Here is a 9997-nt window from a genome sequence, read left to right as displayed (position 1 = left end):
TCAACAGAGTACATACAGTTCACACAGTAGATGTAAATGGAAATAAATCCAGTTCATTTAACTGTTTTGCTTTAATCTTGAAATACAGCATCAGCACCGTAAATAGCAGAAAAACATTAAGCCTAGTTCCAAACACACAGCTTTCCCAAATACCTAATCCGTGTCCCAATCAAACACAGATAATGAGAGCTCAACTAAAAATATAAAGTGGTTAGTTGACTATATCCCTATAACTGTGGTCTGGATAATAGCTGTTGAGTAATTAAGTTATTTAAGTATGTCCAGAGTATAATTCTTCTAATGTAGTTTAGCACTCTGTAATAACACTGTGCAGTCACAATTCATCTGATAATATACTGAAGTAAACACTGACTTGATTCTTTGCATGCAGTTTATCAAAAGGTGTGCACCTGTTTCAATTCAAGTTAATTTTCACATAAACATGTGGTTTAATGCACTGTGTGGCTCTAACTGTATGTGTTCCTCTGTGATCTGCTTGTGTCACCACATTATATTGAGTCAGTCAGTTTTGTTTTCCCAGATAAGCAGCATTCTTAATGTGATATGAATCTTTAATAAAACCATTAGAGTAACATGAAATTAATATAAGATCACATTTTATTTGTGGAAGTGGAGTGAGAAATGGTGAGTGTGTTTATGTTCAATGAATTGTTATTCAGTGAATCCAAGAAAAATACACTTGTCTGTATGTGTGTGTACATATTGTAGGTGTGTAGCTGCTAGTCAGTGCTCACATTTTTCCTCATGCTGTTTTATTGCTCCCCAATAGATGGCACGATAACCCTAAATCCTACAGTACCATTATTATACACCGATCAGTCACAACATTAAAACCACTGACAGATGAAGTGACATTGATCATTTCATTACAATACAATGTTCTGCTGGGAAACCTTGGGTTCTAACAGCAGGACAATGCTCCCACCACACCACAAAAACTGCTCAGAAAAGGTGTTGACCTGGCCTCCAAACTCCCCAGATCCCAATCTGATCCAGCATCTATGAAACCTACCTATTATTGTGTAGGTCCCTCTCTTGCAGCCAAAACAGCTCTGACCCTGACACCCTCTGACACCTCTGAGGGTGTCCCATGGTGTCTGGTACCGGGACATTGGCAGCAGATCCTTCAGGTCCGGTGGGTTGCAGGGTGGGGTCTCCATGGATGTGGCTTGTTCCAGTGACATCCCCCAGATGCTGGATCTGCTGTCAAAGTAAAATCCAGATGAATGTCAGGACCCAAGGTTTCCCAACAGAACACTGTACTGTAACAAAATTATCAATGTTATTCACTTCACCTGTCAATTGGTTTGAATGTTGAGGCTGATTGGTGTAAATACATAATCTTCCTTTGTCTATTTTTGCCCATTACATTAGAACATACTGCCTGTGTAACTAGATATCACATTATACAACTATACTAACAAAAGTTATAACTGAAGACAAATTACTGACACATACTCTCAAACAGCATTGTGCAAAAATACACTTTGAGTCGCTGACATCCTCTCCACCCTTTAAATGTTACATTTCAGGTATCATAGAAAATGTCCACTTTTGCTGTATTTACACAGTTGGGTCATTCACAGTGTGCTCCACTTGTAATTATGCAGCTTTTAAGTGTTTTAAGTCTTTTGAATGTCTCTCTCCTGTGTGTATCATCCTCCTTGTCGCTGCTTCTTCAGGTTGAGACGAGTAACTTGTGGTTTGTCTTGGTCTGCGTCCTCTCTCTGCTGGATTTTCTGCTTGATTTCCTCTCCTTCTGATCACTGACACCCCTGAAAAAGAAGAAAAGGTATACATGAACTGAAAAATGTGATAACACAGATGAAGAATGAAGGCTGTCAAATCTCAACAGGCTTCAACATATTTATTTTATTTTATTTAGCTCATCAGAGACTCATAGACAAGTGGAATACTGACAAAATTGACTAAATAATTAATAAATTAATCAGTTGATTAATCACCTGACTGTCTGACTGATTAATACTTCTACCTAGTGACAGCCTTGGCAACAAGATAGGCAAGTTCAGCCATGTTGAGGACCATGCAGATGGAGGAGGCGGTGGCCATAAAAACAGTGAAGATGGTTTTCTCAGTGGGGCGTGAGATGAAACAGTCCACCAGGTTAGGACACGGCCACTGATCACACTGCACCAACCGTGGCATCTGGAAACCATCGTACACCACATACAGGGCGTACCTGGACAGACAGAGACACACACTGTCTGTTTATGCCAAATCATAAATATGTCAGGCTGACAGAAAATCAGAATGACAGATCTTACATGAAACCTCCCTCAAACAGCAGCCTGAACACCAGGCTGCACGCGTATGTCCACCAGAGGGCGCCAGCTATTGGGAGTCTCCGCTTCTTCAGAGTCTCCAGCTCTTCTTCCTGGCTTTTGTTGCTGAGAAAACCAGATTTTCCAGAACCCTGTCACACAGGACATGACGTGAAGTTAAAACAAGACACAGCTGTACAAGACATGACACAGCACGACATGACATGACACGACACGACATGACATGACACGACACGACATGACAAGACAGAACGAAACAAGACAAGAAATTACAACTCATTAAGACAGACCATCACATGACAAGATAAAAGGACAAGACAAACATGACGTGACGTGATGTGACGTGACGTGACGTGATTGACGTGACGTGACGTGACGTGACGTGACGTGACGTGACGTGACGTGACGTGACGTGACGTGACGTGACGTGACGTGACGTGACGTAGTAGACTCAGGTGACTAGATAAAGACAGAAGAGGACAAAAAAGACAAGACATGACCATGCCATGACAAGAGAAGATAAGATACAAGACAAGAACAGAAAAGACTCAGCTAGAAAACACATGACTGGCAAAGGCAAAATTAGACAGGATGTGAAACGACAAAACCCAAACACAACAATAGAGCAAGGCAAGACACAACCACAAAAGATGTGACAAAATATGAGATGATGTTACAACAGTGTGGACATGACATTATGTTACATTACAATACAATACAAAACAACACAGGACACAGGATGTCAAGTCATGACAGGATACAGAATGGGAAGGTTAAAGAAGACAAGACATGACTAGAAAAGACGTTGCAAGACACGTCAAACATGTCAAACTGAAAAAAAGACAAGACACAAACAGAAATGATATGACAAGACACACAACAAGGGATGGTGTAACATCGTATGAGATAACATTTTATGAGACAGTAGGTTTTTCTCCCAACAGGATGGTTTTGAATGGACCAATGTGCACAGCACACAGACCTGCACCAGCCTCTGCTTATCCCTGTGGTTCCGATAGCCCACATACATTGCAACCAGGAGTGTTGGTGTGGAGACAAAAACAAGCTGAAGACACCAGAGACGGATGTGGGACACAGGAAAGAACTGATCATAGCAAACATTTTCACAGCCAGGCTGAAAAAACAGGAGAGACAGAGACACGAATGAGAAGAACACTGTTTAGCTTACTGTGTATCCCTGTGTAAAATAGTAGTATTTTTCCTGCTCTAGTGAAGTGGGAGGTCAAGGATCAGTAGAGCGGCGCCTCTGGAATATGGAAGGTTTCAAAACAGCTATATAAACACAACTGTTACTTAAAACCCATTTGAAGTGTGGGACTCTTATACTGAGAGTCACAGGGCAGTGCTGGGGAACAGAGACCCCTTTGACAAGTTCCCATAATGGCCCATGGGGAGCTGGCGAACAGGTTTTTTAGGTTCCTATTATGTGCTATATAGAGCTGGGGAACATAGGATCTAGCAAACATAGGACCTTCAGAGAGCACATGTGTAGAACTTGGGAACACAGGCTCCTAGAAGCATGGGACCCTTTGTCATGTTCCCATTATGTGACATGTAAACAGGGACCCTGGGAACATAGTCATGAGTCCAAGCTGTGCATATAAATTTAATTATCACTATCCAAAAACATAAAGATAGATATAAAACTGGATATACAATTGAACATAATGATATTAATGACTGGGTGCCCTACCTGTAGTGTGTTACAGGTGAAATCAGACTGTTCATCTCCCCAGACGCTCTCAGCAGCAACAACCAGCACCATGACCCGGAAAATAAACAGTACAGAGAGCCAGACTTTACCTAGGCTGGTGGAGTGACGGTTCGCCCCGACCAGCTGAGCATACAGAGCAGGCCAAGACATCCTAGGGAAACAGATGGAGGAATGAGAATGGGAAGAATAACGTGAAAGTCAGAGAAGTGGCATTTTTACTAGAAGGTTGCTGGTTCAATCTCAAGTTTGCCGGGAAAATCTGGACAGGAAAGTGAATACAGTAAACATAGTGTTCTCTAATTACTGTTGCAGGTTTTACTGAGTCCTTTGAGCTGCATCCGACAGCGACACAGATGGACATTTAGAAGGAAGTCAGTGGCAACAGATGAAAGCAGAAACGGCCGATGAAACAAAAGAGAAGTTTTACAGAGGAAGAGGATGAAAAGGAATGAAAGTGAGAGGAGGAGGAGAGAAGGTCCAGGCCAACATTCATGTGAACTGATGAACCTCTCTGCCCACTGTGGACTGTACTGAACTGAGCCCACTCAACTAAAAACACACTGAGCACACTGTACAAACCCACATTACTACAGTCCTCACCATTCACACTCAGTGATTTATTGATTTCACTGATAATTTAAATCAGATGTATTATAACGGTGTGACAATCATAATATGTATATATGTATATTACATTCACCAACAGCAGTTGTTTTCATTTGTAAAAATGCTGCATAAAAGTGTTGGAAATATTATTACCAGGATAAATAATGATGATGATGATGATAATTAATCTAAAATGATGACTTTTTGAATCAAAAAGATAAAGTTGTTTTCTCACCTTGTGTCTCAGAGTCAGGTTGTTTGCAGGAGAATATTCCACATGGTCCTCTCCAGCATGAAAACAGACTCACAGCTCAGTGTCACATCACTGCTGACATGATGAAAATGAAATGAAATTAGAGAGTGGGATCTAAGATACTGAACCACACACAAACCTGCAGCGCCTGGTGCCTTTGCATGAAGTGAAAGATGCGCCTCTAACTGTAAAGTCAGCCAGAATAGAATATGATGACTTCCTGTGAGGACTTTCAAAATAAAATCTGTTGTAGAGGAAGAGGCTAAACAAGTGTGTGCACACACAGTCACTAATAATGAGCCATTAATAAAATAACCTGTGCTTGTCTGTCATGTATGCATGATAAAAGTTTCTGTGCCTAATGGAAACAGTGAAATATACTAAAATATATTTATATGTTTAGAAACTGATGTTGGTGATCACTTCTTTTACTGCAGCATGTAGTTGGTAGTTAGTTCAGTAAAGGAGAGAACTGCCATTTTGTAATGTGCAATTAAAAATAACTCCTGTCCAATGCAACTGTCTGTTGGCTACTAGTGATCTTGACCTTGGGCTCATTTTTGACGTTAAAGTCTGTAGACCCCAATGATACAGAGGTCAGAACCAAAGCAGCACAGGCTGAGATATCCTCCACACTATGACTTTAATTCCTTAACATAGGTCACACTACAAAAACAGTGGTTCATATACTTCCCATACTGTCTAGACTCCTGCTCCTAATACCACCATTTCCAGTGTGGCTGTAGGGATGCTCGATCAGTTTCTCAACAGCTATTTGTTACAGAAACTCATGTCCCCTTCAAGACATATTGCAATAGCTTTGTTGATCTATCCACAGTTTCACATGCCTGTGGATTCTTAGTCTTGTTTTTCCAGGATTTCTGTTACAATTTTTTAAATCTCAAGCCAAAACCAAGACATCATCAGGTTTTTTTTTGTTTTGTTTTTTTAACTTGCAAAACTCCCCCAAAGCTGCAGTAGAAAGAGAGAGAGCTGCTTCACGCTTCATGTTGACATTAGGTGGAGACCCCTGTAATTATGCCATGGCAAACACGTTACGTAAATTAGCTTTAATGTTGGATATACAGTAAAAAGTTCAGTTCAACAGTTACCATCTATTGTACTTACAGGTAGCCCATACAGTGTGAAGTCAGACGATTGAAAGAACAAAGTTGCATTGTAGTGTAAGGTGTGTGTGTGTGTTTGTGTGTGTGATCTCTCTGTAACTGTAACTGGACACAGGTAGAGAGCCACAGTGACTTTTCAGAGCCAGACCATCACTTGGCAGCGTTCAGGCTGCAGGACAGTGCAGCTCTGTGTGCTGCTAATGACTGAGACCAATGAGCTTTTCCCACTGTTTGTTGACGTGTGGGAGCAAAAAACCAACTTCCTCGGTTTACACTCTGGATGCACACAACACTGAAATGAAAACTTTTGCAGAGGCTGCAACATATTCTGCAGACTCTGCTTGAACTGTGGTGTTGGGGATATAACACTGCACCAGCATGTTGTTTTAGAATTACCTGTTTTTGTGACTAATGAAGCAGGAGTTGTTGTTGGTGAACTGCAGGCTTTGTGTTTAGATTCTCCTCTGTACCACTGCACATAACATGATCCTGCAAAATGAGACAGAGTGGGCGTCAGTGATTCTAATGGAGTCATTAGGGGAAATAACAGTGACTGTTATTCCTGATGCATATCAATGAATGGATATCAGTGTCAGCACCAGACTCAAAGAGCCACTGTTTGATCTCTCAGTCAGGACAGGGCTAAAAAAAAAAAAAAAACACACACACACACACACAGAGGGAAAAAGGCTGGTGGATTGTTTCAAGCGGGTCCATGCCATCCATTCTGATGAGGTGGTGGTGGTGATGGTGGCAGGGTGGGGGGGTCACACAAAGTGAATGAGTAGGGAGAAAGAGAGAGAGGTAAAATAGAGCCAATTGTTTGAGTAGCTCCTGATCCCTGATCAGCCAGCCAGCAGGAGAACAGAGGGGACCAGTGTCAGGATACACACACAAGCACACTGTACAACACTCACATATATGTTACCCAGAAAACTACACACACGCACACTGTAATTAGTGAGGGGGAGAGCAGCATGTGACTGAATAGCAGGTCTTGGTTCTGTAGGTGGACTTGGCTGACTGATCCTGGACCAGCCCCTATACTGTATGAAAGTCTGTGGAAGTGCTACTGTCCGGTGATTTCTGGAACTTGCAGATTTTTCTCTGCAAGATTCAGATTCCATCTGGTGCTTCACAGTGACCTCTCATCTCTGTGATGTTGCTGTTACTGATTTTATAATCATGGAGTGTTAATACAGGTAGGTTATATATGTTAAATCATAAACCTGCAATTAATAGGCCTCTAGTCTCAAGAAGAATCAACAAGTAAGAGAGTGTGTGAGTGAGATAAACCCCATCAGACTGTTTAATGATGACAGTTTAATGATAATGGTCCTCAGTGCATCTAGACTTAAAAAGATCCCTCTTTGCAGACAATGGGGCCTTGTGAAGGAGAGGAAGAAACAGAACTTAGATTCTGAGGAGACTGACAGAGGGAATCACTGAGGAACTGAATCATTATTTAATTGAGAAAATACCATGAGTGTGAGGTTTCTCATTTTGAGACATAACTGACATGACCTTCACACATCAGTAAGAGAAGTTCAGAAGGATACAAATTAATTTGTTGTATACAGGTTTTTATCCACACTGTTCACTATGAAAGACTAGTGCTGATGAAGTGATATAATACATCATTTGTAATATAATTTCTATTTATCAGCAATTCCTAAGTTAATAACTAATGACTTCATATATATATATATTCTCCGGAGCAATAGGGGGCGATAAAAGCCGCGCTCATTGCCAAAAGCCGCGAAGTCAGAGAAAAGAAACCCGGAAACGGAAACTGTCTCGCTTTCTGTCTCTTTGGTGACTCGCTGCCTGCAGCAGCTGCGATAAAACACCCAGGCGAGGTGGTGGAAGTCACGACGTACGTGCATTAATATATCAGTAAAAAATAACGATGGCTCTTGAGTCGCGGATCACGCAGGAGGAAATCAAGAAGGAGCCAGAGAAGCCCATTGACCGAGAAAAGGTAAGAGCGTAGTTTAGTTTGTTTACCTTATTAGCTCTGAGCTAACCTGGTCTGCCAGCTAAGTGCTAGCTAACAGTTTGGAGACTGGCGGGTTTAGGTTAAGGACAGGCTCCAGTGTTAGACTTTCCAGGATTAGTGTAACATATACGCCGTGTTATGTTATGATATATTACGGTGAGTAGAGGTTAGATAAAACTAAATGATTAATAGCTTCGACAGAATGCTAGTGCTAACGTGCTAGCAAGCATCTATTCATCATCAACCGTTAGTTTAAGGCATTGTTGTGGTTGTTGTTATCAATGACCTATTTGCCTAATTTGGGATTTTGATCAAAATATTTGACTAAACATGTTCCCCATAAATGAAAAATGCAGTTTAAATGTTTACATTCTGGTTCTTACCTATGAAACTACTAAAATGTAGGCTTCAGGCTTCTACGAAACCACGGCATTTTCGGAAAACTGCGGCGTATATCCAGTCCAAAGCTACACCCATTTTAATTACAACTTACCCCGAACAGCCCAGTTATCCTGATGGGTAAACGCTTTGTGTTTATGTTTTGTCTCTCAAAACCCACGGTGGCTCGTCAGTGGCCTTCAGGAGACAGTCTGGTGGGATGTGAGGTGACAGGACGCTTTCCTGGTGGTCAAAGCAGGTTCATTTAGTTAGATAACTATGTGATTATTACATATATGTATTCAGATATTGTTTACATAGGAACTGTCGTAAAACTCTTAAGAAGAATAATAGTGGTGTTAATATCTACTGTTCATTGATTTAAAAAATAAAATGTCGTGTTGTACTTACTGGCGTTGACCACCAGAGAGCACTGAACTTTCCAGACTCACTCGGTGTCAAGCTGGACGCAGATAGAGCTGAGGTGAAACCAGAACTTCTGGTTTCAGTTCCTGACCTAAGAAAACCTCGTTCAAAATCCTGTTGAGTAATAACTTTAAATCCAGCCTTAGAACAGACAGTGCATCTTGCTCACTTTATGTTTTTAGATGAATACCTTAGTACTAATATTGTTGATTGTTTGATTTGTTTTCAGTAGCTGATTTAGTGCCACAATATTGCATTATTTAAAGGAATCAATCTATTATGATATTAAAACATGTCTTGTGCACTTACTTTTTTCTTACTGTTCCTGTGTTTGTTTATGTTACAGACCTGCCCTCTTCTGCTGCGAGTATTCACCACCAACAGCGGCCGACATCACAGAGTAGATGAGTTTGCTCGTGGCAATGTCCCCTCCAGTGAACTGCAGATATACACATGGTGAGACTCAAAATGCTTCTCTCTTTGTCATTGTTGTTATTCTATGTGTTAATCAGATGCTTGGCAGTGTTGAAGGCAACAAAAGCATCTTGTAGAAGTGTTTGATGTGAATTTCTGTGCGTGTTTCAGGATGGATGCTACTCTGAAAGAACTGACCAGCCTGGTGAAGGAAGTGTATCCAGAGGCCAGGAAAAAGGGAACACACTTTAGCTTCGCCATAGTCTACCCTGACCCCAGGGGGAAAGCATACAGGTTGGTATTGCACCACAGAGCCACAGGCTGGGTTCATGGAACCAGGCCACTTGCTAACAGGGCAGTTGAATTTGTGTGTGTTGTGTAAAACATGTCATCCTCTCCTGCTTCAGGCTGAAAGACATTGGCAGTACTGTGTCCGGCAGGAAGGGTACAGATGACTCCATGACGTTGCAGTCTCAGCGCTTCCAGATCGGAGACTATCTGGACATAGCTATCACGCCACCTAACAGGGCGCCACCCCTCAGCACACGCATGAGACCATTCTAAACATGCACACATGCATACACATGCATAGCAACACACCTAATTCTGGTTTTGTTTTCTCTTTTGCATAATCTTGGATGGTTTTTGCCTCATTTTATAAAATGTGATGTGAATAAAGTTGTTGTTTTTTCCAAAGTCTGTGTCCCTTTCTGTGTGATGGTGTGAGATGGTTGA

At 41.4% G+C, this 9997-nt stretch overlaps 2 protein-coding genes across 5 annotated transcripts; one reads left to right on the top strand and one right to left on the bottom strand.

Annotated features, from left to right (window-relative positions):
- Nucleotides 1-52: 52 nt before the first annotated feature.
- On the bottom strand, nucleotides 53-9188 carry LOC108900595 (gap junction beta-6 protein). Of its 4 annotated transcripts, XM_051065895.1 has the most exons (9): nucleotides 8834-9188; nucleotides 8538-8665; nucleotides 6442-6534; nucleotides 4901-4993; nucleotides 4039-4210; nucleotides 3307-3459; nucleotides 2307-2455; nucleotides 2015-2221; nucleotides 53-1796 (listed from the first exon to the last, which is right to left on the bottom strand). In XM_051065895.1, the coding sequence occupies exons 5-9, from the start codon at nucleotides 4207-4209 to the stop codon at nucleotides 1700-1702; spliced, it is 777 nt and encodes a 258-aa protein (XP_050921852.1). In that variant the 5' UTR covers nucleotide 4210; nucleotides 4901-4993; nucleotides 6442-6534; nucleotides 8538-8665; nucleotides 8834-9188; the 3' UTR covers nucleotides 53-1699. The 4 variants fall into 4 exon arrangements, with proteins under 4 accessions (XP_050921852.1, XP_018557263.1, XP_050921851.1 ...); XM_018701747.2 differs by having other exon boundaries at nucleotides 8538-9188; XM_051065894.1 differs by having other exon boundaries at nucleotides 4901-4990; nucleotides 8538-9188.
- On the top strand, nucleotides 7842-9958 carry LOC108900598 (histone deacetylase complex subunit SAP18). Its single transcript, XM_018701752.2, has 4 exons — nucleotides 7842-8026; nucleotides 9195-9304; nucleotides 9434-9556; nucleotides 9670-9958. Exons 1-4 carry the CDS (start codon nucleotides 7955-7957, stop codon nucleotides 9824-9826), a joined length of 462 nt encoding a protein of 153 aa, XP_018557268.1. The 5' UTR covers nucleotides 7842-7954; the 3' UTR covers nucleotides 9827-9958.
- Nucleotides 9959-9997: the final 39 nt, after the last annotated feature.

This window comes from Lates calcarifer, linkage group LG7_2 (assembly GCF_001640805.2).
Source record: "Lates calcarifer isolate ASB-BC8 linkage group LG7_2, TLL_Latcal_v3, whole genome shotgun sequence".
NCBI classification, from domain to species: domain Eukaryota; kingdom Metazoa; phylum Chordata; class Actinopteri; family Centropomidae; genus Lates; species Lates calcarifer.
This window is presented reverse-complemented; position numbering and strand designations above follow the sequence as displayed.